This window comes from Poecilia formosa, unplaced genomic scaffold, assembly GCF_000485575.1.
Source record: "Poecilia formosa unplaced genomic scaffold, Poecilia_formosa-5.1.2 Scaffold292, whole genome shotgun sequence".
Taxonomy (NCBI): Eukaryota; Metazoa; Chordata; class Actinopteri; order Cyprinodontiformes; family Poeciliidae; genus Poecilia; species Poecilia formosa.
The window spans coordinates 102,979-128,396 of NW_006800231.1; the positions used below are offsets into that span (position 1 = coordinate 102,979).

Consider the following 25,418-nt stretch of genomic DNA (forward strand, 5'->3'; position numbering starts at 1 on the left):
TGAATCAGATAGAAAGGCATAAATGAGATCATGAAACCTTGAGACTTCAAAGCTAATATGAGTACTGTAATAAATTGGCAGGGCTCCATTGTTATTTCTTGTGTAATTCCATTTTATAGCATTGACATGTTGCTTAAGTTTACCACAGCTTTATCAGCAGAATATTACTCATTGTTGCAACAGTGTTCAATATAATTCCTACTAATAGGAAGTATTTAAACCAATCCAATGCAAAGCCTCAGCAGGTCTTACTGCTGCGATAGTAGCCTGCCCCCTGCTGGCTACACAGTGAGATATGCATTAATATTTCAACAGAATCAAGAGATACGCAACTCAAAATATGTCAATTCAAATTATGTTTTAACGTTTTTGTCAATTTTGTAATACTTCCTAAAATGTAAGTTTTGAATCTTGGCTGTCAGTCTAAGTAATCTAGCTAGCTCTCAATATACTACATGTACACATAACAACATACATTTCTAAATCAAGAGTGTTCCAGAAGATCATTACTGTAAGAATTAAACGTTAGATGGTCTAATACTGATCCTTGTGGAACCCCTGCTGTACACTTCATATAACTGAACCTAACATCGGTTGCAACTGAGTGCACTAGACAAAAAGTTAATTCTAATTTTAACCGGATAACTATGCTGTATCTAAAGAAGAAATTTCTAAGAATGGAAGTGGAGATTTTTTTTAATTTCTGTCCTGTAGAACAATGCCCCAACTTTAGGAAAGGTTTTGGTTCCTTCTCCTCTTTCAAAAAAGTGCCTCCTCTCATTAGTGACTATAGAATCAGGTTATAATGTTTGGCTAAAAACAAAAAACAAAGTTTCTGTTGAGTCAAAAGTGGAGAACAGATCTAAAATTGTAATGGATAAAAACTCAACAACATAGGATTGAAATTCATTATTTTTATGTGGATCTCAAATTTTGAACTTTCAATCATGTACTTCTCAAATTTACCACAGTCAAGGTCTGAAAGATGGAAAAGCTGTTAGCTAACTCTTGTTGGTAGTCTAGAGGTGACACATTCACTTGATGGATGTGGAGCAAAAAAACTGACATAAACTGCTTTCATTAGATCAAGATCTGATGAAAAATTAAAGATCATCAGCAGATTTGAATAGTGGTAGTGGAGCCAATTTATTATTTATAAGTATGTCTTCTTAGGTCTGTCTTTTGAACAACTGCTATTTCTCTTTAGCCCCCGCTGTTCCATTTTGGCCAATCTCCCAGGTACCGACCTGTACAGAGATCAGAAGGATTACCCTCAGGTGAGTCGGTGAAATACAGTAAAACACACTATGTCCATACAATCACTTCACATCCATCATCCGTCCTTCATCAGGTATGTGAACCAAAGGGAGTAAAAATCTTTCGGATATCTTCGCCCATCTTCTTTGCCAACATCGAGTTCTTCAGGAACAAACTTATAGAAGCTGTACGTATGAAATGATGCTGCTTTCATCTGTTTTTGTCTTGGCTTAAATAAGGAAGCGCATAATGATCACACCGTTTTCCAGGTTGGGTTCAACCCTCTCAGAGTTTTACGGAAGAGGAACAAAGCGCTCCGAAAAATCAAGAAGCTGTTACAGAAACGGGATCATGGCATCGCAGAGGTGGGAACTTATTCTATGTAGTTAGAGAGTATGTAAAAAAAACAAAACAACAACTAAATAATAACCCTCCTGGTGTTTTGTTGTTGGTGGTCCTTCCTTGGTTTGGACCACAAAGTTCAATGTATTTTATTAGGATTTTATGAGGCAGACCAACACAAAGTGGTGCTTAAATCTGAAGTAGAAGTGTAATCATACATGAATTTGAATTTTTTATTTATATCTGAAAAGTGGGACATTGATTGAGGCCACTTTACTCTCACACTTCTGAATAAAATTCAGAGTAACCAACTCTCTTCAGAAGTTGGCACATTTGCAAACCTACTAACCTAACCAGACAGATCAGGGAAGGAGGCCATTAATCAAGAGGACCATGGTAACAATGGAGGAGCTGAAGAGAGTCACAGCTCAGGTGGCAGACTCTCCACTAAGGACGGAATATCCACTGGCGATCACTAGACACATTTCCCTGACTTCCTTACTTTTACTTTAGTTCAGTGTTTAATACCATCATCCTGCAGAGACTTGAACACCACTTTATGTCTCTGAAGCCTGGACTTTCTGACAAAGATACTTCAGCATGTTCATGTTGGAAAACACATGTCCACCAGTGGAGCTCCTCAAGCTTGTGTCCTCAGTCCTCTCTCATTTACTCGGTTGACACATGACTGTGTATTCAGATATAAAGGGAATAAAGTCACTGCGTTTGCAGAAAGCACCACATTTTAGGTGATGTACAAAACATTTGTCCTCTGACTGCTACCTGCTGTGAACAGGGAAGTTTCTCAGAAGTCAAAAAAAGATGGATGTTGCTAAATACAGGATGATCCTGAGAGACAACTTCTTAGAAGCAACAAAGACTTGAGTCTTTTTACAGAGGTTCTGCATCCAGAGGTGTTTCCGCTACGAATGCACACAAAACATTGTCAATATTCCTCTAATGTCAAAAAAACACAATTTCACTATTGTGGTGTTTCCATTAACTAAGAAACGCAATTAAAATCACACATGAAAAAGCTTGTTCACCTGATAAGTCATAAAAAACACACTGAGCCATCATCCTCTAACCACTTCCTGTTGCCTTTTTCTTCATGGTTTGCACCAGTGGCATCATCTGGCTGTTGACCATGTGACTCGTGTGATGTGGAAAAAATGTTTCCACTGCAATCTTGCAAAATAAACCAAAAAACACCTCAACCTATTGGTAAAACTTTGTATCAAAAAACGAGGTTAATTTTGGGGGGTTTTTTTTTTCAAAATTGGCACAATTCCATTAAGCAAATTTATTTTTAAAATGTCAAATTGCACAACTATGTGGTCAATAAAAACACTGCTACTGGCTCTGAACACACAGCCAGAGCTTCAATGGAATAATTGGATCAAAGTATATTAATATGTTAGAATGGTCCAGTCAAAGTCCAGACATAAACCTGATTGAGAATCTGTGGCAAACTGATTCCCACAGTTGCATTCTATCCAATCTGAGCTTGAGCTGCTTAATAAGGAAGAATGAGCAAATATTTCCAATGGACTTGCAGACATGGTAGAGAAGCTGGGAGAGAACAATAAAAAAAAAGAGGAAAAAAACGTGATAATTTGCTCTGATCAGTTACATAAAATCCCAATAAAATGCATTGATTTTTGCTCTAACATGCCAAAATGTGGTGGTGTGAACGTTAATGTTACTTTCTACATTGTGCAACAGAAAGGCTTAGAGTATTTGTTCTGGACCGCAAACGATGACCCTGAAGTGAACACGGAGGATCTGGAGCTGCCGGTGGATCTGAAGGAGCTTCCATTTCAGATGAACTGGAGCGCCGAGCTTCCGTCGGAGTTCAGCGTTCCTACAGTGAACCTCCACAGTCTGATCCTGGACTTCTCTGCTGTTTCCTTCTTGGACATTTCTGCGATGAAAGGACTCAAAATGGTAAAACAGCAAATCCACCTGCAGTCACATAAATCTACATGAGGTCCTTCAAACACAGAATGATCTTCTGTGATTGTGACTCATATTTTTCCTCTGATCACAGCTCTTTAGCTTGTTTCTCCACCTGCTTTTTGAGAACTGACTGCAGGGAACTAAAAGAGGTCTGGGGAGTTTTGCATATGTAATTTTTTCTGATTTTGAGCCAGTTGTTACCAGCCTCCATCATGCCAGAAAATACTCAGATCATCCTAAATTGTTGCTGAATTTTTGGAAGAAGTTGCATTGAGGGACTGGTTTGATGTTTTCTTCATGGTGGTGAATGCTGAGCATGCTCTGCTCTGGTGGTAACCTGATACTGTGGTAACCTACCAAACCAGAGGCTGTCCTGATGCTTTTTGGGCTCACATAGAAGTTCTCGATGATGCAGAAAATCGTCCTTTTATATCTGCAATCTATTCAGCCATTTCTCTCCTGAATGACCGGTTTGATGAGAAATGATGATGACTTCATGCTTTTATTTGGATGTAACCACAACTAACACAAGACAACAATAATATTAAACACATCTGTTGTTTTATAGCTGTTATATTTTGAAGCTTCACATGTTAAAGCTGTATGTTATTCTCTCTTCAGGCGCTTAAGGAGTTTACCCGAGTTGACGTGGACGTTTACATAGTGTCATGTGACGGTGAGTTTAATTCAGTCTCTTTGAGGATTTTTCTCATTGTGCAAAAAATGATGATCAGGCAGATGTGAAGACAGTTGAAAGTTGCTGAAGTTATACTCCAAACCTGAAAGTGATGGATAACACAATGGCCACTCGAAACAAAAGTAAGGATAGTAATGCCTGCGTCTCAAGTTGGAGTTCTTCAAGTGACGATTTAAGTGGTGAGTTATGCAGTTTGGAGGCAGAGAGCCACAGCTTAGAGATCCAACAAACCAGAACCCTATGGAGGAACTTACAAGCACTTTACCACAGTGGTGAATTACAACAAGAACTGTAGTTTATAACACAACAAGGTTACAGACAGACAGAAGTTCTGCTCCAGTTCTGACCAGCATTGTTAATCTGATGTTTACAGGCAGGCGTCAGAATGTTTCTCTGCTAACTGAATTACCAGCATACTCTACATTAACCTGCCATGTAAAGCGAGTCTCACTTTTAGCCTCGAGTGTTTAAATAAGTTAATGTAGCTGGTTAAATATTCTCAGAACAGTCTGTGGTTAGTTTCTAGCATCTTGTTTGACCTAAAAATCTTAAAGTGAAATCTGTAAACACTCCTTAATCACAGCGAGTCCTGATGACGTATTATCCTTCTATAGCATTTACTGGCCCTAATACTTTATTTGTTGCCATAAAGTGCCCTTAACGTTACATATATAGTTTGAAAAAAAAAAGAAAAGCTGCAGAGGGTTTCGTGAAATTGTCTGAAAACTTCAAACATATCCATGTATTTATTGTTTACTTGTATCAACAGCCCTCATCATGGAGAAACTGCACAGCTGCATGTTCTTCGATGATGAGATTCGGACGTCCATGTTCTTCCCAACTCTACACGATGCCATGCTGGATGTGCTAGAAAAACATAAAGACTGCAGCACTGGCAGTGTGGTGAGAAAGAAAGAAATGCAATTTGCTTAAAAATGAAAATGAGTGATAACTGCCATCATGCCTAGTTTTGTTACTGGTGAAAGTATTTGGTCCACATGGGGTCAAAGCAATGTGTTAGAGGAAGTTTCCAAATCATCCAACAGTCAACAGGGACATGGATGCTGCGTCTGGTACCAGCATATGTCCAAATAGAACCATGGTGGATCTATTCTGGATCAGATGAACTGATGAAGAGAAGCAGCCCCATCATGTTATGATGTTGGCAACTTGACATTTTCTCTCATAGGAAATGTGTCGTTTTAAAGAAGTACCATTCAATCCCTATTTTTCTTTTAAAATTAAGAGAAACTTAAACATTTCCTATTGTTTGTTTATATTTGCAGAAATTGTAAAAAAAAAAAAATAAAAAAAAAGAGAACATACAATTCTTTAAAAAACCCAAACAAGATAAAACTCACACCTCACAATAATTCACAGCTTTGTTTTGCCACATAAAATCCCAACCTGATATGTGAGTTTGTGGTTGAACCTGTATTGAACTGTAAACGTTTCATTTCCTGTTGTCTTTGCAGTTGAAAGGCACCAAACTGTAGAGGAACAACCTGGAAAATCAACTCATGGAAAAACTACCCAGGAATAGTTCAAGCAACATATTAATATTTCAGTCCAGTCAACGACTGTTACTGCTGTACATTTGGTATTTCACTGGTTATTATAAATTATTTGTATATTTTTATTTATAATTCACTGCAATAAAGTTTGAATTTTAGGTGTCGGATGATACCTGGAAAAATTTGAATTATTTTGTGTTATTTAACCTTTACTATCCCAGGTAAAATTTTTCATTTTCAACAAGAACCTGTTCAAGAAGAATGAAACAAAAAAATACAATCATATTCATAGACTAAATATGCTGAATACACACAAGTTAACTGTTTTTAAAAGCAGGTGCACTTTTCACATAATATGGATCTTACTGACTCAGTAAAAGTTGATATTGAATGTATTGAGTTTTGGTTTTTGGAATTTGTTCCAGCAAAATGAAACCTAATTTATTAAGTGTAAAATGTGAGTGTTGCTGGAAATAGAGTGAGCCAAGGTAGGACGGGGTTTGTGTATATATTTTTATGAATTTCTATCAGTTTATTAATCTGCATGGAGTGACTGCTACAAGTTCACAAATATCACATATTAGTCATGGAGTAATTGTGTTAAAATAGGGCTAGATTAAAAATAAAATCTCCAGTTTCATTTTTTTATTTCACTTTTTCTTAAAAAGAAATTACAAATGAAAATATTTTCTAAAACTTTCTGTTATTTCAATCATCCCTTCTATGAGTTGAGCTGTAAAACACGCTTATAAAACAACATGGCTGCCCTGGGTGTGGTGACATCATCCAACTATGAAAACTGAATGATTGAATTATGAAAAACAAAATCCAGATTTTCTTAAAATCAAATATTCAAAAAAAGTTATCAATAAAATGTATTTATCACCCAGCACTATGTTTAAATATTAAACTAATTAACCTAATACAGGAGACGATTTCATTAAATTACCATCAAACAAACGGGAGAAAACATCCGCTGTTGAAAATTTATTGAATCGTTTTAACATCCGTTAATGCAGGTGACATCAGTCAACATATATACAGATTTTTAACACGTCATTAAAAAACTGAAATCCATCTTTTCTCAGGGTCTATAATCTGTTCAGTGTGGAGCTGAGCTCAGCGTGTGGAACAGATTCCTCCCGTCACCCGGAGCCTCACTAACATCACTCACACTAACTATGAAAATGAAATGACACTGACTGTTACCCTGGCAACCAGCTGGCAGCTTACTGGTAGTACGGCCTGTAGCGGCTCTGGTCTGGGTGGTGCGGCCCTGGCATCTGACCCTGGGGCGGGGGCCCCTGCATACGGGGTGGCGGCCCTCTTGGGGCGGGCCACATGCCGGGGCTCAGACCCCCCGGCTGGCTGAAGGGGGGGCTCAGGGTGCCCTGGTCCTCAGAGAACTGCTGCATGGAGGAGGGGTTATAGTGATGTGGTGGGGGGGCGTTAACAGGAGGGCCGCTGTGCTGTGGTGGAGGTCCTGGAGGAGGGTGGTTGATATAGGGGGGGATCTGGCCCATAATGTGCCCAGGTGGGGGGGTGATGGGTGGGGGAGCTGCTGACATGGGCGGTGGGGGGGCCTGGTTGTACACCATGTGTGGGGTCCCAGAAGCCTGGGCGGGATGCTGCATGGGGTGGCTGATGGGCGGAGGAGGAGGAGGAGGAGGGCCAAAGTTATGCTGCGGTGGCGCCATCATGTGGTGGGAGTGCGACACCACGGGCGGCTGACCGGGGTAGTCCCCGGGGTGGTGGTGGGGGGGCTGGCCGGGGCCGGGCCCTGCGGGGTGGGGATCCCGGGATGACGAGTCATCGTGGATGGGCACCGTGATGAGGTTGCTGTGTTTGCGGGTGGTTACCGTGGAGATGCGGAAGGTCTCGGGCCCCAGCGGGGACGGCGGCGGAGGGCCGTCGTGGGGGCTGGGCGGCGGTGGCTGGCTGTAGGGTGGCAGCGGCGCTGGTAGGTGGACGTGGCTCTTGGGGATGTGGGGCGGCGGCACGCGGAAACGCTCCGGCACGTCGGGCGGCGGCAGATGGACGGGCTCCTGGCGAGACGACTTGGACGCCCTCATGTGACGGTGGTTGACGTGCGCCTGCAGGTCGCGCTGGGACAGGTAGGTGCGTTTACATCCCGACACGATGCTGCACATAAAGAGGGAGCCGCGCTGGCACTGCTCGATGCGCTGCACCTGCTCTGTACAGTTGTACATGTTAAGCCTGGGAACACACACACACACACACACACACACACACACAGCAGACATGAGCAACAGCAATCAGGCCAGGGACTCGACTCATCTGTCAGGAAACAGCGCCTCACCCTGGACACATCTTCTCTCCTTTCTTCTCGTGCAGCAGAGCACAGTCGTAGCAGAAGACATGTTTACAGGGAATCTGAGAAGTTAGAGAGGAGAGTCACAACTGACAACAACTCATTCATTTCAATCTATTCAAAAAGTATAACTATTATTATTAACCCCAGAGTGGTTGATTTTAAATGGTTTTTAATAGTCAAACTCCTTATACCAAGTCTAACAATAAAAAAGTTGACTGGACAATACGGCTGAAAACTTACTCCAGCGTTCCACATCAGTCGATGTTAATAATAATTAAATGTTTTTTTTTGGTTTTATATATTTGAAATACTGACAACCCTGACCATCCTCTTCATGAGACTATCTTCAATCAGAGGCTTCTTCAACTGCACTGTAGTACAGACTGCTGCAGGAGACGTTACCTGCCCACAGCTGTTACTATGTACAATGACTGAAGAATTTTGAATTCGATCACATTTAATTTCCCTTTGGGATCAATAAAGTCTTATCAAATTTGAATGATCTCTCATGGATGCCCTCATATGACTTGAGTATCCAGTTTTTACTCAGTTCTGTTTTTTATTTTCAAGCAGCTTTGAGGTACAGTGGTGAAACCTTAATCAACTGATGCCGCTCACCTTGCTAAGCTCATTGTGAGTTGTTGAGCAACTAAAACCTTTTCTCTACCTACACCCCCCCCGCAGTTCTGGATCGGGAATACCTTATCAATGCAACTGAGCTAGGGGCTGTTGTCGAGGCAACCGGAGCTGGCTTATTGCCTCCATGCGACTCCGAAATGTTGCAGTAAATTAGGGAAAAGGAGCCCAGGCCATTTACCCAGGCAGAAATGTGGGAACTGTATCACTTTGTGTAAATAAACATATGAATCTGACTTTTCAATAAAACGACTGAACCAAAATGACTTTCTGATCCCATTCTCATCTTTATATTGCATACCATCCGTCCGTACAGCTGAATGGGGAGACCACATTTGTCACAGAAGTGAATCGGAACTCCATCTCTTTCACCGATCAAGTTCAACTGTTGGCAAAGTAAAAATATGTTCAAATGAGCTTTAGTATCAAACAACAAGATCAATGCAATAACTGGTCTACAGGCAACGCACCTTATAGTCCCAAAAAAGTGGCTGTGGAAATCTCCTCTGACTCCCGAACACATCGCCAGCTTTAGTGCAACAGTCAAAGCGCTCCTCTTGCTTGAAGTTGAATTTATCTGGCAGATTTTAGAGAGACAGAATGAAGCAGAGATAACAGACTGGAGAGCTTTAGAGTTGCAGACCAGGAGCAAAACTCCTCCATGGCAGACGTACAAATATTCACATGGAGTTGAACAACATTAAAAAACAATGACAGAAAAAGTTAATGATTCCTGAGAAGTAAATTTGTCTTGACATTACAATCATTGAAGTTTCAGCTACATTCTGTATTTCAAAGAGGTACCAGGTTGTTCATGACTCTCCAACAAGCCATCCAATCAGATGGCCAGCAACTATAAAGGTCTCCACACAATAAAATGTTGTAATTTTGGTCCACATAATGTAAATCGGAATGGCAAGAAAGATTTCATGAGCCAATTTTCAAAAAGTCATATCTAAACAGAGAAGAAGTGAGCAAATTTAACTTGCATGTCAGCCAACAGATGGTGCCAACAAACCAATCTCCAAACTCTGTCCAGTTAAAGTCAATCTCACAGCTTTAATAATCAGATATTGTGATATTAGGATAAGTTTCAAAATATTATCCAGGAAGGGTTTCTACTCAGGTTTGCAAGCAAAACTTCCATCCTTTTCCAGACTGAAATTTCCAAAGGATGGAACGAAGAAAGGAATGTAGGAAGACAACATAAGACACTGAAATAGATTATAAAGTCTCTAAAATCAGATATCCCTCAATCATTCATATTTATCTTGGCATTGCAAATACAGAATTAAAATGTTGTATTTTTTCAGACTTCACCAGAATGTGCAGAAACCTTTATCACAAATAAAACCTTTTCCATTCACAATCATAACCTCAGGTCACTAATGGCATGTGGCTCACCAAAAGACGACTGGTTTAAGAAACAATTCAATAAAAACTACAGCTGCATTCATCTATGGTGACAACAATCAAACTGTGCAGATTATTTTTTGCACTTTTACAAAGTAAACTTCCCAATTCATTCAAATCTTGAACTTAAAGGCACAACAATTTGAAATCTTTTCATTCATCACTACTGAACCTATTAAACCAGAACTAATAGTATTCTCAATAAGAAAAAGTTACAATTCTCGACCTGTGGTTTGTGTTAAAACTCAACGGTTTACAGGGCGCCCTGAGCGGCTGCAGAGTTGGCTTATTGCCTTGGGCCGGCTCTGCTTACCGTCCTCTCCAGGTTCGGGTTTACAGGGCCGGATGCCGGGTCTCTGGATGCGGGGCGGAGGTTTGCTCCTGAGTGGCGGCTTGGACAGCAGCTTAATGGGAATCCGTCTGCGAACGTCCAGGTCACTCAGACTCCCCGAGCCGTCGCCGCCTGGGAGGTCATTTTCTGCTGATGATGAAGGAAAGGAAGATGAACAGAAAGAAACAGAAAATTGTACAAACAAGATTCTGGGTATATGACTGTCAAACTATAAGATTAAAAAAAAAAAAGGTTTTGGTTATACAAGATGAGGAGAAAAAGAAGAAAATAAGCAAATATCACAATTGATTGTCAAGGAAATATGTTTTTATATATTATTACTCATGTCATGCAGTCCTAGAAAAACCATCTTCATTCAAAATGCAACAGGCTTTCTGAAGGACAGCAGACAGGCATTCCTGACACCTGCTATCTTTTTCAGTAAACACTCAGAGCTAACACTGCAGCTCACGCCAATGACAACACTCTTTGGTGTGGAAGATGTTCCTGAGTGAAGATGAGTCAGCTTTTTTTCAGCTTAAGTGATGTTTAATAATGATTTTAATTCATTTTAGTGTCTTGAGCACTAAAATGAATTAGTGCTGAATGTCTAAGAAGCTTCTAGAAAAGAAATTGTTAGATGTTCAAGTTTTTTAAATCCACAGTTAAAACGTCGTGTAATCACATTATCTTTGTTTAAAGAAAGAGAGAGAGAAATGTTTGGTACCTACAGTGATTTAACAGCGCTCCCACACATTATGTCAAATAAACTCTGGTCCCAATAAGAATTCATATAAAAAGGGATTCTTTGTAGTTGCAAAGAAATATTGGAATATTGGAATCCTTGAAGTATTTTTGAATTAAAATCAAATGCTTTTGTTATCTAACATAACAGTACATTTTAGTAAAAAATAAAACACAGGGGTTTATTTTTAATTATTTTTTTCATACCTCTTTGCAATTATGTGCTACTTTGTGTTTGTTCTAATCTCAAATTAGTGTGAACTTTATGATTTATGTGACCGTATAAAATTATTAAAGGTAGTTTGTTTATATATTACCACTGTAATAAAAGTGGACAATTACAACGGTAGTGTAAAAATATTAGAATTATTATTATACAACTGTATCCGAATAGTAACACTCTATAAGTAAAATGTTACCAATATATTACCAATTTTAATTGAGACAATAATAATAATAATGGTTAAAATTAGAACAAACATGCAAGACCACTACAGTACAATAATTGTACAGTGGCTTAATACGCTTGATAGCTGTGTTAGGTCTGTCTTATTTATGTCAAAATTAATTTTAAAAGCACTTTCTCCTTGTTTTTAATCGGGCATCAATGTAACTTCTCCAGCCGCTTGGAACAACTACCGCGTAGATTACCAATTGATTTCTAACACCGACAGGTTCACATAGTGTTGGAAAATAACCACAGAAAACAGACAAATCGAAATGATTTTACTGTGTAATACAAATAACACGACTCAATAGAGCAGGGGACAAGTTAACTTAACGTAGAAGATTAGCCGCATCTGCTAACATTGGTCAGGTAGCATTAGCGGCCTAACGCTGTAGGAACCAATTTAACTCCAACTATCGTGTGAACATAACTCACCAATGTGAGGAGTGGTAATTAAACAAAGTGCTGTCTATTATAACAGAAAACTATATAGGCTGTCAGTCTGAACGCTAACTGTGCGTCAGTATAATGATGCACTTTGCATGACTGTCTCTAAGCATTTTTAGCTTCCTGTAACTATGCAACAGAGCACTAAGAGGCAACGATACGTCTCAGGAGAGTCATTTCTTAAATGGTGGTTTGTTTTAGCCCAAAAATGCACTACAGAGAAATGAAACGGTTAAAATAAAGACAAAAATGAAACTTTGTTAACAGCGGCTCGGGCTAGCAGTTTGCTTACCGCCTTGGTCCATGATCCAACGAGAGAACGCAATGCATTACGGGATATGGACGACACACCGAAAGGAAATGGAATGAAAGGAAGGACGAAAATTTTTTTTTATTTTTATTCAGATGCAAAATATGTAACATTATTCGATAAATAACACTGCAGGTTTACGGAAATGCTTTTTAAAGAAATGTAGTACGGTCAATAAAACATACAAACTAAGACATAAATAAAACAATAAATAAAAAAAATATTCAAAACAAATAATAGTACGGGGAAAAAAACAATATATAAAGACATCAACGATGAAGCTGCACTTCACCAAACAGAACCATATTAGGGATATCCACACCTACATATTTTGACGAATTAATGGGAATACCATATGCTGCCACAAGATGGCAGTCATACATAGAAAACCACCCGCAGTTCCGCAGGTTTGACGTAAAACGAGGTCATTTTGGAAAACCAAACAATGACCTGGGTGGCTTTTTAACCTCTTCAGCATATTGAAAATTAATAGTACAGCATCATCTCTTTTTTGGCTGATAATTGTAAAGCTGCCATAAACAGTTCATAATCACTAACTGAACTTTTATTGAAGAACAGAAAGCAAGAAGAGAAAGGAAATGATCTGTCTTGTCTTGCTTGTTAAACTAGGAGTTGTGTCCCCACACAGAGCTGCTTGAGTTGTGAACCAGCGTTTTTAGGAACTTTTGGTTGTGTAACATTTATTGGTTCAAGGGATGAATGCAGTCAACATTTTCCGGAGTCTTTTTCCTGGCATGAAACAAACAATCTGGATTTCAAAGAAGGGGAGACCTCAGCTGAGGAAGCAGGCTGAGTCTTTTTGGGTCAGAATATTTTCTACCTAGTTTTTAGTGGTGAAAATAAATTGCTATGAGAGTAAAATTCAGACAGAATAGAAATTTGCATACCAAATCAATTAACTGATCTGATCAAAAGGTGGAATGTTTGTCAAAGAGTATCTGTTGGATGCTCTATGAGAACAATATGAAACACAACTTTTCACAGGTTTCATTGTTAATTGTGGCCCGTTAAATACCCAGGAACTTTAGCTTTTAAATAAAAATGAATAAATAAATAAAATCTATGAAAGAATTTAACAGCCAGAGCTAAGAAATAAATTCCAGTGCATTATCTTGTTATAAAGAGAAACATTCTTGTGATTATCAGAAATATGTTCTTGTTTAAACAGGAAGGTAAAATGCTGGCACCCCAGATGTCAGAGAGTTGTCCAGAAGAAACGGAGTCAGAGGAAACAATTAAAAGAAAAGGTTGTAATCTGTCATCAGAATGTATTTTTACACTGTAAAAACTCAAAATCTTACCAAGCATTTTTGTCTAATTTCTAGCTCAAATATCTTATTACACTTGAAAAAAGACAAAACTAACTAAAGTAACTTTTCAGCAAGACATAGGGGCTTGTTTAGTATCAATAATTCTTGAATATTGATAAAACATACTAATTCCATTGGTTTTCACTGAACTTGGAAAAATGTCTTGTTTTCTATATTTGCTTTTAACTTGAAGGGTATTTCTTTTGCTATGAATATATCATTGAAACGAGAAAATTATTTGTGATAGCAAGATACGAAACTCATTTGTTTACATCAAGAAAAAAAATTGCATTGCATCTCATTGTAATGGTAAACAATCTATTTCCTATCTCTGGCAGTTTTATGTTTCAATATTAATCATCATAAATTTTCTTTGGTGACGTGGAAAAAAAAACATACATATTTTCAGCTGTAGATGGAGTTCTGAAGATTTCACACAAAGTCACGACAACATCTTGGCTGTTTATTCTGCTACTGTTTATTGAACTTGTTCAGTACTGGAGTTTCACGGAGCAAACAACGGCCACAACACTGTGTTACAGTTTCTCTCTTTGGGTACAACCAACTAACACAAAGTTCAAATTATTCTTATACAAAAAGGGACTAAAGTAGACATGGACTGTTTTTCTCTTTTCACAGAAACACCACTCTGTCAACACACACACTGCACATAGACTTCTACGACTCTCATCCATACAACATGCACACGCCCATCCAGGGTGGGATACATTCTCCAATTTATTGAGTTATTTTTGACATTTCTTGATACCTTTTTTTTCACCACTTTCCATGAAACAGTGCTCATCCTTACAACAGAAAGATGACTTTCGGTTTGCGGCTGCTTTGTTACCAAGACCTGGAGCAGGAACTTATGCCAAGCACTAACTGTCTCATTACATTTATAAGTTACATTACCTAACGGAGAAATTATCAGCCAGTGATAGAAAAATGACTTTGGATTTGGTGTATATATATGTTTTTTTCCCCCAAAATTCCATATTTTGGATTTCAAGCCAAAACTAAGACCAGAAAGTCCACACTCAGTTCCCATGTGGAACCATAGTTGTGGTTCTGAATGTTTCAGACGATTAACTTTAACAGTTTCCCATGACCACAAAGTGTTTTGCAAAGCCCAAGCTTTCAGATTAATTTCCTACCTTCCAGTCATCAGCTTTGCTTTAGTACGCTCTGTAACAACTGACAGAGTCTTAAAAGTCCATCATTCCTTTTTGTGCGTGTGTGTGTGGGTTCTGAACTCAAATTCAGATCATCATTAATTAAAATGGGTTTTTTTTGTGGACAAATGCAGGAATTCTGGTTGGGCGGTATGTGCCAAACAGTCAATCAAGGTATTTGGTTGTGAAACCTGGACTGAAACGAGCGGGTGGAGGCCAGGGCTTTGAGAAAGTAACCAGAGTAACAAGAGCAACAGAGCATACACACACTAGGTTGTTTATCTTCATTCCCCCCAAAATATTCACTACATTCGTTCCTTGTAGGGTTGGAACTCAGGGTGTAACAATACATTCAACTCACAAGACGTGACGCACGGTCAACGAGTCAAGTCTACGTTTGGCTTCCCTCCGAATGCCAAAAGAAAAAGTAGAATCCTGCTTTTTGTCATTTCACAAACAGAGCAAAACGTTGATAGTGTTTTATTAGATCTGTGTTTGGATTAGAACTGTCCTGTTGAGCTTTGATTAGTACAATAACTTCAGATTTTAAAGCATGGACAGTTAAATGCAATTCAAATTCCTTCAAAATTCATAATTTCTCTTCACTGAAGCTGTGAGTCACATGTTAACTCCAGCGCCTTTCCTACTCTGCTTCACAAAAACACTAAAGACATCTTATTTTTTGACTTAAAAAAAAGAGACAAAAATATTAAAAATAACATCACAAATTGTGTTTTATGGAGTCTGTAAGCAGTCTGAAGTAAGTTTTTTATTTTCCAACTGCAGATTTGAAGCTGCATTAACAATTTAAAATGACTAAGAGCCTCAATCAAATACAAGCAACATTTAGCGCACTCTCTTCAAAACAATAATTAGGTTTATTTTACTTCTATTGATCTGTTCTGGCCATCATCTTCCTGCGCAGTTCTGCTCAGTTCTCATCTCCCGCCAGGACTCTGCCTGGGATTTGTCCCATAGAGATGGATTTCTGTGGCAGAATTTCAACCGGGCCAATCAGAGAACAGAAGAAGCTGTGAATGATGACATCGAATAAATTAAATCAATAAGCAAAACAGTTTGTTTTGTAATTGTACATTGTGATTTAAAACAAGCCAACATCTGCATTCTGTGCTCATGACTCAGGGACCTCGACATAAAAAAAACCATCTTGTTTTGCTGTTTGTTTTTGTGGGGGATTTTATTCCCCCTTTAAAATAAATTAAAACAAACCTAACATTTGGCTTCTTTCTTTTTCCTGTTTTTACCAAGCATACAGCAAACCACAGCCCATGGTATGTGCCCAGCAGTGATGCTAGTATTGTTACACCCCTGATACGTTTGTCTTCCAGTCCTATTAAATACAAGCCACAATTGTTTCCGGAAGCTCCGACTCAAAGGTCCATGCAAAGGACTGGGACTGGGAAGGCTATTTGATCTTTGGCGATTACTGCGTGACTCTTAATATTACCGCGTGGGAGAGGCAAGAACCACGAGGCATTTCCACTCAGTTTGCCATGTTTACAGACGGGATAGTGTCAGTATGGTTGAATTTAGTGAGGAAATAAACCTCTGGACTTCAGCTGGAAAAACAAGCAAATCTGTTGGGACCAAAATATGATAAAATGATGATAAAATATGACATATAAAAACTCCTCTGGCCTAGTTGCATAGGTGTGAACATTTTTAAGCTAACACTTTGCTAAAGCACCTCATCATCCAATTCCTCAGCCAACATAAAAGATGAAGAAATGTGAGGAACCTGAAGTAAAGTTCCCTGATTTTTGCCAATTTTCCAGTCAGTTTGTCGAAAAGGATAAAAATGTAAAATTACATCCACACAGTATTATTTACTTTGGAGTTAAAAGGTAATTATCAGCTTACAATTTTCTGCTAATTTTTTTTCTTGTTTCCAAAACTATTTCAGTCAATAGACCAGATTTCATTGATTCATTACAGCGAGTCATTCAGGCTGTGAAACAGCAAAGCCTCCTCGTTTGTGGTCCTCAGGATGATTTAGTGACGCCCTGGACCAGAATCCAAGAATGCTGTGAGTTTAGTTTGCCAGCCCAGGTGGTTGATGCAGATACATGGTTAGGAAAATGTTAGGTGCCAATTTACACCAACACGAGGCCTTTCAAAAAATATACAGACATATTAAAGTCTTTAGAAAAGAGCAAGATTCAACTCAAAGAATGACTTTTTCATCAACCAGGTGTTTTGTTTTAATTCAGTTTGACGGGATATGGGACTTTAAACATCCAGTGGCTTTAATCAAAAAGTAGACCTGGGAGCACCGAGACATATCAATATGTATTCTGTTGTTGTTGCTGAAAATACACACATGCACGCACATACGTAAACACTAACAAAATTAGACAAAGATAATCAACCTGAACATTTTGGGATATTGTATACCGTTATTGTTTTTTGACCAGGCAAGTTCTGTGAAACCGTTTTTGCAGATATACAATAATTTACAGATTCCTTTTCTGGCTAAGTCAGACAGCTTTGTTTGATTCATCCAAATATTAAAATGTTTAGCTTATCGTTGAGCTCAGGTAAAATGAAGCAAAACCTTTTTTTTTAACACTTTTAATAAAAAATAAAAATAACCTTGAAAATTTTTGTGGCCCCTTAGTACTTTCAACTTGACACATTTGGCCACAATGTCAACAGGTTTGGACACAACATGGTGCCGTTCGGTGTTGTTTGGTGTTCTTTGCATTGTTCTGTGACATTGTTACATCACCACCCACTGGCCCGGCAAAGGTACTATAGCGTCTTCTGTTGTGCTGGATCCGACCGTGTGGGCGAGCATTTTTTTCCTCAATCATTTATGAAAATTGACCATGTTTGTAATGACACAATTCTCCCCACAATGGTACGACAGATTAATTAAACAATACCGAAGACAACATCTAATCACGATTGCAACTAATGGTGTTTCAACAAGTATTTAGTTTTTCCTACAAATGTATAGTCTGTGGCTGAGTGGAAGCTGTGTTAGCTAGCAAGTATTCAGGTGCTAAAGACAAGGGAGCTAGCATAACAAGAAACACAGCTATCGTACTTATCACCACCATATGTGGTACACTTGAAAACAACACAAAAAAGCTAACACAAAAAACAAAAAATTACTGTTTTTTTCTCCCCAACATGTCAAAGTAGAAAATTCAAGTGCAATTAATGTTCCAAATATTAGTTAAATCACATACATTTCTCTCTAAAGTAACACTTTGTCGCTTCTAGGTAGTTTATCTCTTGTTATATTTTTTTTTTCATAAAAAGAAAAACAAATCTGTGTTATCTGTTCATGTGCTAAGATGGATGAAGCACAGGCTAAGGTGGAATTGTTGGGATGTAATTAATTCGTCACATTTAAGTACTTTAAGCGCACATATCTGCTCATCAGCCCAGCAAAGTAATGAATGCTGTAGGAATACACCTGTGCACTCTCTTTGTGGGTCAGTTCATAATGGCACATCATGACTATGACTGGATATGTCCGTGCATTGCTCAGACATATCCCAATGTTCGGTAGCAACATGACAACATAACAGAAGACAGAGCAAAGCATTGCTAATACTAAACGAACGTGGAGGAATTGGGAGGTAGAGGGGAAAAATGTAAGAAAATAAAGATTAATGGACACAGTAGCAACTGATATTGGCTAGCTAATACAAGCCTGTCATTATTACTATTAATCCAGTATTAATATTATTCTATTAGAACCACTCTATAATAAAACAGACTGTATAATGAAAGCTTAATTACATATTTCAAAGAGACTGTGACAATGCTTAAAGGGATAGCTTGGATCTTTTTGAAGGTATTGCAAATATTATTATTCTTATCCATGATAGTTACAGTAATAAGAATACGTCATATTGCAGTGAGTTTGAAAAAAAGGGAATTAAGTAAGACTAATAGCCAGCCAGATGGAGCCCATGTTTAAGCTGTTTAAAAATATTCATATCTCATTGAGTGCAACGCCATATTGGTGGAGATTAACCTTTCACACTTTCTTTGTTAGGTCTAACAATCTATGTAACTGGAGTTACATAAAATCAGACTGCATCAATCCACCAAATCAGCTGATCAAAACTACAACACCTGGAAGAGTACAGGACTGAACTGTTTCAGCACCGACGTGAGATCTAAAATGTTTAAATTTGTTTTGGAGAAAATCCATTGAGAAATGGAGAAAAATATAAAGGATTTTAAATTATTAGAAATAAACGCAAGATTTAAAGGGATCTGCAAATTCACTCTGTAATATCCAAATAATACAGACACAATTTGATGCTAAGCACAACTACGACACAGTAGGTAATAACCACTTATCCATGATTACCTTTTAGCTCAGCTAGTTAGACTTGGGCCCCTCTCCCAGAAGTAAATGGATGTAGAACAGACGGATAAATAGCAGCTAATGAAGCAAACTAACACAGCATCAGTCCGAAACAACTTACTTAAACTTTAGAGTACTTGGATAGAAGTAGTCTGGCTGAACAGCAACAAACCAGACAATAAAAAGAACAATGGCCTTTTTGGAAATGTAGACTTTTAGTATTGGCTTCTGTAATGTTTAAATGAATAGTTTCAATTTGAGCTGTTGCTTCACAGGTGTTCCAGAACTGGAAGTCTTCTAGAAAAGAGAGAATTCACAAAGAAACTCAATCTCCATTACTTGCCGTGATTTATATAGACTAACTGGATTCACAAAGCAGTTTGTACTAAATACATGAAACTGACTGAAGAAATGATCCTTTTTTATCTTATCAGCAGGCAATTGTCATCTCTCAAGCCTCAAGTACAACGGATGCAGAAGGGATCAAAGGGGAAAATTGACTATTTTATCATTTCAATTAAAGGAGAACTCTGGGTTGTGACCTGACAAGACATAACTTTAGCAACATTTGACTGAAGGAACAATGTCACAGTGGTGTTTTTCACATCAAGACGTTATAGGAAAAGAAAAAAAAAAGAATTATGCATTCCTTTAATTGATTCATTTGATGATGGTAATATTTTATATGTAATCCATGCAAATATACTACAAATGTATTGCAACTATAAATGTGAGAATAAGAAAGAAAGGCATGTGCGTAAATATGACTTGCGAGTTTCTACCTTAATAAAAATAAAAAGAGCAGATATTTCAGTATTCAATTGTACCAAACAGTTTGCTCTGGTTGCAAATTAGAGAAATATATGTAAATATGAGCAGGTTTTGCCTTAAATGCATGCATAATGACTGAACTAAATGTGTGTAAGCTGCTTCAGTGCAGGGAGATGATCAGCACCTCCCTGACGCTGATCAAACAGATCTGATTTTGCAGAATTAAAGGGAGACACGTATTCTTTCTTGCAAGCATTTAGCATTTGTAAATGTTTTTCTTTCGTTTTCCACCAACTCATTGCAATCTGACATCTGTCTACTCCAGGAAAGCCGTTACTTTTCTCACAGAATGTCATTTCAAAAATCCAAGCTATCCCTTCTCAGTGACTTCACAACTGCACATCCTTTCAATGCGACATCTTTAGCCATGAGTCAAAGCCAAAGAACACCTTCCATAGCATAAACACTGGATATGGAAGAAATAGCTAGCATGACTGCAATGGATGAAACTATCATTATTTGCAGAAACCTAAAAGTGGTCATAAAAACATATTTATGATCCAAACTATGCTACAGGTTATATTTTACACATTTGGGACCATTGATTCTTTTGCTTGCACTTCAGAATTATGTGCTTCTCTGTGTTAGATTTTTACATAAAATCCTGACATACTAAAATGAAGGGCAGGGAATGTGAATACTTTTTCAAAGAACTGCCTTTAGTAAAATCTTTTTTTCCCCCTAAAATAAACCAATGTGGATGAGACATGGCAGTTTGAAATGATGAAGTATAATATAATAGTTATACTTTATATAGTAAAGTAGGTGTTGTAAATCAACACCTACTTTACAAAATTCTTGGCCACCAATTTCCTTTTGTCTCCAGTTTATGTAGCCTGGTATATGGAGTAAATTGCTGTAAGGGTTGTTTCTATTGGACAATCATTTTTAGCTAGTTAGCTAGCAAGCTAGCTAAACTAACTAGCCAGCAAACTAGCTAACAAGCTAGCTTGATCACACTATCAGCTCAAAATAAGTGTATAAATTAATCAACAGTTTATGTTTATCAGAATTTGTGGAATAAAGATACTTTTAGACATAGTAAAATGATCTTACTAAGATCAGCTATTGAGTACACTATCACAACATTTAGCATCATTAGCACTGTGCTTTCCATCTGTAGGGCATTAATTAAAACTATAGATGTTTTTACATTGGTGTATTCAGGGTTATAACTCTTTTTGCTGAAATATAAGGAACAAATATATTACAAAATTAAATACTAATGCAAATTTCTACAACACAATAATTACTGGCCTCCAAAAACCTATACTTGTCAAACTTTGGATGTTTAAGTGTACAGTTACTATAAAGGGTGGGGTTTACAGTTCTGTATTCAAGACATTGAAAGGCATCATGTGACAACAGAGATTGAGGACAGGTACAGAAAATTTGGATTTTTCACCACAAATTGGGCGAAATCCTGAATGCGGGCAGAAGATGATCAGGGATTCAGTGTTACATGTAGGTCGGAAGGTCTGGAATGATGCAGGATCACAGGGGTCTAACAAGAAAGTGCAAGAAGATTTTCAGTCTAGCTGTATGGTCGCAGGAACCTGGTCACTTTGGACCGCAGCAGCTTGATGAAGGAGCGAGGGAACATCTCTTTGGACTCTGCACTCGTGTACTTAAAGTAATTCTGGGGGTGGGCGAGTACGTCAAACAGGGCTTTTATTAACTTCTTGTCCTGTCAAACAAAAGAGGCATAAACCATAAAAACTGCTGCACATAGAAGGTTAGACAATACAAGGAGAGCTTTGCATCATCGTTTCAATACCTTGAGTATTTCCTGGTGGTTCTCAGATGCATAAAGTCTACCATCTCGCACTATGTCTTCTATCAGCTGCTGGTAGTCCTCTGCAACATGAAAGAATCAAAGTGAAACAAGTCAAATAGAGGCTTTACCTGATGAGTTGAAGTAGAAAGAAAACCAAATGATCTTTCACTGGGGTGTTAAAGCCAACAATGTTAAAGTGGCTGCAAACTCACCGTCATACGTGACATATGGAACTTGGAAGCCTTTGCCACTGTTCCCCTCATTTGACTTAAACTGGATCCAAAGTCTGCGAGAGCGAGAGGTAAAGGCTATGGGTCGCTCATACGTCTGACACGTCTCGTAGGTTGTGATGGAAGTGGGCACAGCTGGAGGAACAGCACAGAAACATTAAAGTATGTGGGCTTGTGTCACAGTAGCCTTTTAACAAAACACCTCAAGCTGGGATATAGATTTTTTTCCCCCAGTATCTGTGTTTTCTGAAAAGGACCAAGAGGGTATCTGTAGTTGAAGTGCCTCCTAGATGCCAACCAAGGCGGTTACAACCCAGGGTTGCTTGGCAAAGTTCACATTGTGCAACTTCAAAAGTCCTTTAGGACTTCAACGTGACCCAGACTGTATGATCTGTTATCACAACAGAATCGTATCAAAAAGGTCCAACATAAAGTCAGTACACCAACAGATGGACATTGGCTAGCCTACAGAGTAAAGGGATAAGTTAAAACATGCATGTGTTGTCAAACACAACTATCCTCAACCCAAAAACCACATACCGGAAAATAAATGCAGTTTTTCTTTTGTTTGGTCCTTGTGAGGTAAGATATCTAAATAGGAAAATATTTGAGTCTTTTAACTTGCAGGAAACTGATTCAAGTGAATCATTTGAGTTTGATGTGGTCCCAGTTGAGTCCATCTATCCAGTTTATGTCCAGCTTGAGGACTCATATGATCTGGGTTAGGGAACTTGATCTTGTGATTCCTAATTCAGTATGACAACCAGGCATATCAGCATCTTATGGATGTTATTAGGAGTGTTATTTTCCATGCTATTAGGGTAACCATACACTGGACACTGAAAAGAGCGAGAAGATGATGAAGAAAAGGAGACAGCTGTGGAAGTGCTCATAGCTAGGCAGAAGAGCTGAGCTACTAACTGTCACTACTTGATGTTAGTCATAGGCTGCCTTCAGTTGTTAGACTAAATCTGCAATAGGTGTGCTGATTTCACCACAGACCACTAATTTAAACTCACAACCAGAGATTTTCTTATGATTCTTTCATGACGAAACATTGTCAAAGTCGGTCAGTAATCACATAGTGTGAACTCAACTCTTTGTAAGTGTGCTTTGACTTTCCAGTTCGAAGATGGACTGTGCCACCAGATGGTATTTTCCAGCATTGGAGACACAAAAACGAGCAACACTGGGATAGATTGAAACATTGGACAGGTTGTGCTGGAGTGTGCCAAGACAGGTTCACTGAACTTTAGCCAAGGAAAGTCAAGGTGATGCAAGTAAGTTGGACATTTATTGATGAGGCATCCCATGCTACATGCAGTGCCATGCCTCATTTGGTTCTGCAATGCTGGTTTGATTTTTGAATGCTTGCATGTGTGCAGGACATCGCCTTCTGATGAAACTGTTTTGTTTCATTAGAATGAGTTTGTAAAGATGTGAATCAACTTTTTATTGCATTCTTGAACTGTTTCTCTATTTACCACTCTTTCTCATGACCAGCACGTCTCCACACTCATCTTCAATGGGAAGGAAGATCTCTGGCACCACTATGAGGATTCGTCTTTTGTGCGGTGGGATTATGGTCCAGACACAGTCCACATTTGATGGGTAATCTCCAGGGTAGTTGGGAGACTCGATGTAGCCGGTATAATCTCCCAGTTCCCCTCCGCACATCTGGTCTGAGGGGAGATTTATTCAAAACAACTTTGAAGTAATACTTATTCTAGTACTGTGATGTAAAGAACAAAACACCTAGACTCCCATGAACAATATTGAAAACATAAGTCTTAGATAAAACATAACATTACTTTTGCAGTGAGACACATTGGTGGCACCGTCAAAGTCGGTCGTGGTGTTCCCAGGACAGTTGATGCAGTAGTTCTGGCCAAACTCGGACTGGTATGTCCCCGCTGGGCAGCGGATGCAACGGTGGGTACTGGAGTTGTAATAATGTCCAGGAGCACAGTGTACTGAAAAAGCAATGACAGTCAGATACATAAGCATCAGCATACATAGATCTGTTAATTCCCATTCTTTACGTTCCAACAACATTTTTCTTTTGCATGTTCCACACTGCTGAACTGAAAAAGGAAAGCAAGCTTTCAGTGTGATGGCTCCTTCAGCCTGGAATCAAGATGTCAGAATTGATTTCACTGGATTTATTTCGAGCGATTCTTAAAAACAGGCAACGAGAATCTTTTAAACAGTGTCACTGTTTTTAAATTGTTTTATTCTGTTTTATATTTGTGTATATGTAATAATTCAATTTTGTTTTGTAACCAGGTTGCTGTGTACTGCAGACTTCTGCCCAGGTCCCCCTTGAAAATGAGATCTAGATCTCAATGGGGTTTACCTGGTTAAATAAAGGAATAAAAAAAAAAAATTAAAAAAAAATCAGATCATACAGGTCAGGAAAAACATTTTGATCACCTGCCAAAGCAACCCTGACCCTGAAGGTGTACTGTACATTCTCAAAGCAAAATGTTATCTGTCGATGCTTTTAGTCAGGTTTGTGCAACCAGGAATCGAACTCAGCCCCTCTTTCGTCAACAGTTACCTTCTAGAACAGTTGCTGACAATTAACCGTGTGCGTCATCACCTCAAAGCTCCCATGATTCCCTGGAACTCAATGAACCCGACATCAAAGACTGGACCTCAGTGCGTGTCCAGCTTGTGCTGAAGCAGAAAGGTATTCCACTGAGCAACAAATCAACCTTTGCACCCCATCAAATACATAAACAAACTCCTACCTTCCTGTTGTTCCATGACATATTCTCCATGTCATGTCCTTCATTGTACTCTTCATGCTCATACTTTCACTCAGAACCAACTTTATCCCCACGTTCTGCACAAAGCCTACACCCTTTCTGGTTAGACTTTTTTTTTTATTTCATAAGCAAAGCTGCCAACTTTCCTAAGACCCACTTCCTTCAACAGTCTCTCCAGGGCCATGTCCCAGAGATGGAAATTTGTTATTCAATTCAAATTCAATTTAAAAATACTTCATTGATCCCAAAGGGATATGAAATGCAGTCAAAACTCTTATCATTCATGTATTTTCAAAGAGACACTATAGTTAGTTATGAGACGAAGATTATTTAAAGTCTTTTTATTTGATTTTATTCTAATTTTTATATGCTTCCCCCACCATGTTTCATGGAGTGGTTTCTAATTTTTTCTGTGTTGCTTTTTTGTGACAAATATATTTTGGAAATGGCCCAAAGGTTCAACCTTGATTTCTTTAGAACATCAGGTTTTGGGAGGTTTTATTCAGGTATTTATTGCAG

General features: G+C 38.5%; 2 protein-coding genes and 1 long non-coding RNA gene across 5 annotated transcripts in view; 1 reads left to right on the forward strand and 2 right to left on the reverse strand.

Annotated features, from left to right (window-relative positions):
- The first annotated feature begins 1,207 nt into the window (after positions 1-1,207).
- Positions 1,208-1,616, forward strand: LOC103151806 (uncharacterized). The gene is made up of 3 exons (XR_001664739.1): positions 1,208-1,277; positions 1,352-1,444; positions 1,527-1,616. It is a non-coding gene; the product is annotated as an uncharacterized LOC103151806 (long non-coding RNA).
- A 5,127-nt stretch (positions 1,617-6,743) lies between these two features.
- On the reverse strand, positions 6,744-12,492 carry cbll1 (Cbl proto-oncogene-like 1, E3 ubiquitin protein ligase). Of its 2 annotated transcripts, none has more exons than XM_007572006.2 (6): positions 12,416-12,492; positions 10,467-10,631; positions 9,211-9,317; positions 9,042-9,125; positions 8,090-8,163; positions 6,744-7,986 (listed from the first exon to the last, which is right to left on the reverse strand). In XM_007572006.2, the coding sequence occupies exons 1-6, from the start codon at positions 12,426-12,428 to the stop codon at positions 6,999-7,001; spliced, it is 1,431 nt and encodes a 476-aa protein (XP_007572068.1). In that variant the 5' UTR covers positions 12,429-12,492; the 3' UTR covers positions 6,744-6,998. The 2 variants fall into 2 exon arrangements, with proteins under 2 accessions (XP_007572068.1, XP_007572067.1); XM_007572005.2 differs by having other exon boundaries at positions 10,467-10,634.
- Positions 12,493-14,224: 1,732 nt separating this feature from the next.
- The window catches only part of scube1 (signal peptide, CUB domain, EGF-like 1), a 94,459-nt gene continuing 83,265 nt past the window's right edge, over positions 14,225-25,418 (reverse strand). For both annotated transcript variants that reach the window (XM_007572007.2, XM_007572008.2), the window contains 5 exons: positions 23,940-24,101; positions 23,613-23,810; positions 22,111-22,263; positions 21,899-21,978; positions 14,225-21,808 (listed from right to left, as the gene is read on the reverse strand). In XM_007572007.2, coding sequence (XP_007572069.1) covers positions 21,656-21,808; positions 21,899-21,978; positions 22,111-22,263; positions 23,613-23,810; positions 23,940-24,101 — 746 coding nt within the window. In that variant the 3' untranslated portion in view covers positions 14,225-21,655. The remainder of the gene's footprint in view (positions 21,809-21,898; positions 21,979-22,110; positions 22,264-23,612; positions 23,811-23,939; positions 24,102-25,418) is intronic.

Coding starts and splice junctions, on each gene's coding strand:
- cbll1 (XM_007572005.2), bottom strand. Junction 9,318..10,466: donor ACCCGAACCTGGAGAGGACG/GTAAGCAGAGCC, acceptor AAAATCTGCCAG/ATAAATTCAACTTCAAGCAA. Junction 9,126..9,210: donor CACTTTTTTGGGACTATAAG/GTGCGTTGCCTG, acceptor CTTTGCCAACAG/TTGAACTTGATCGGTGAAAG.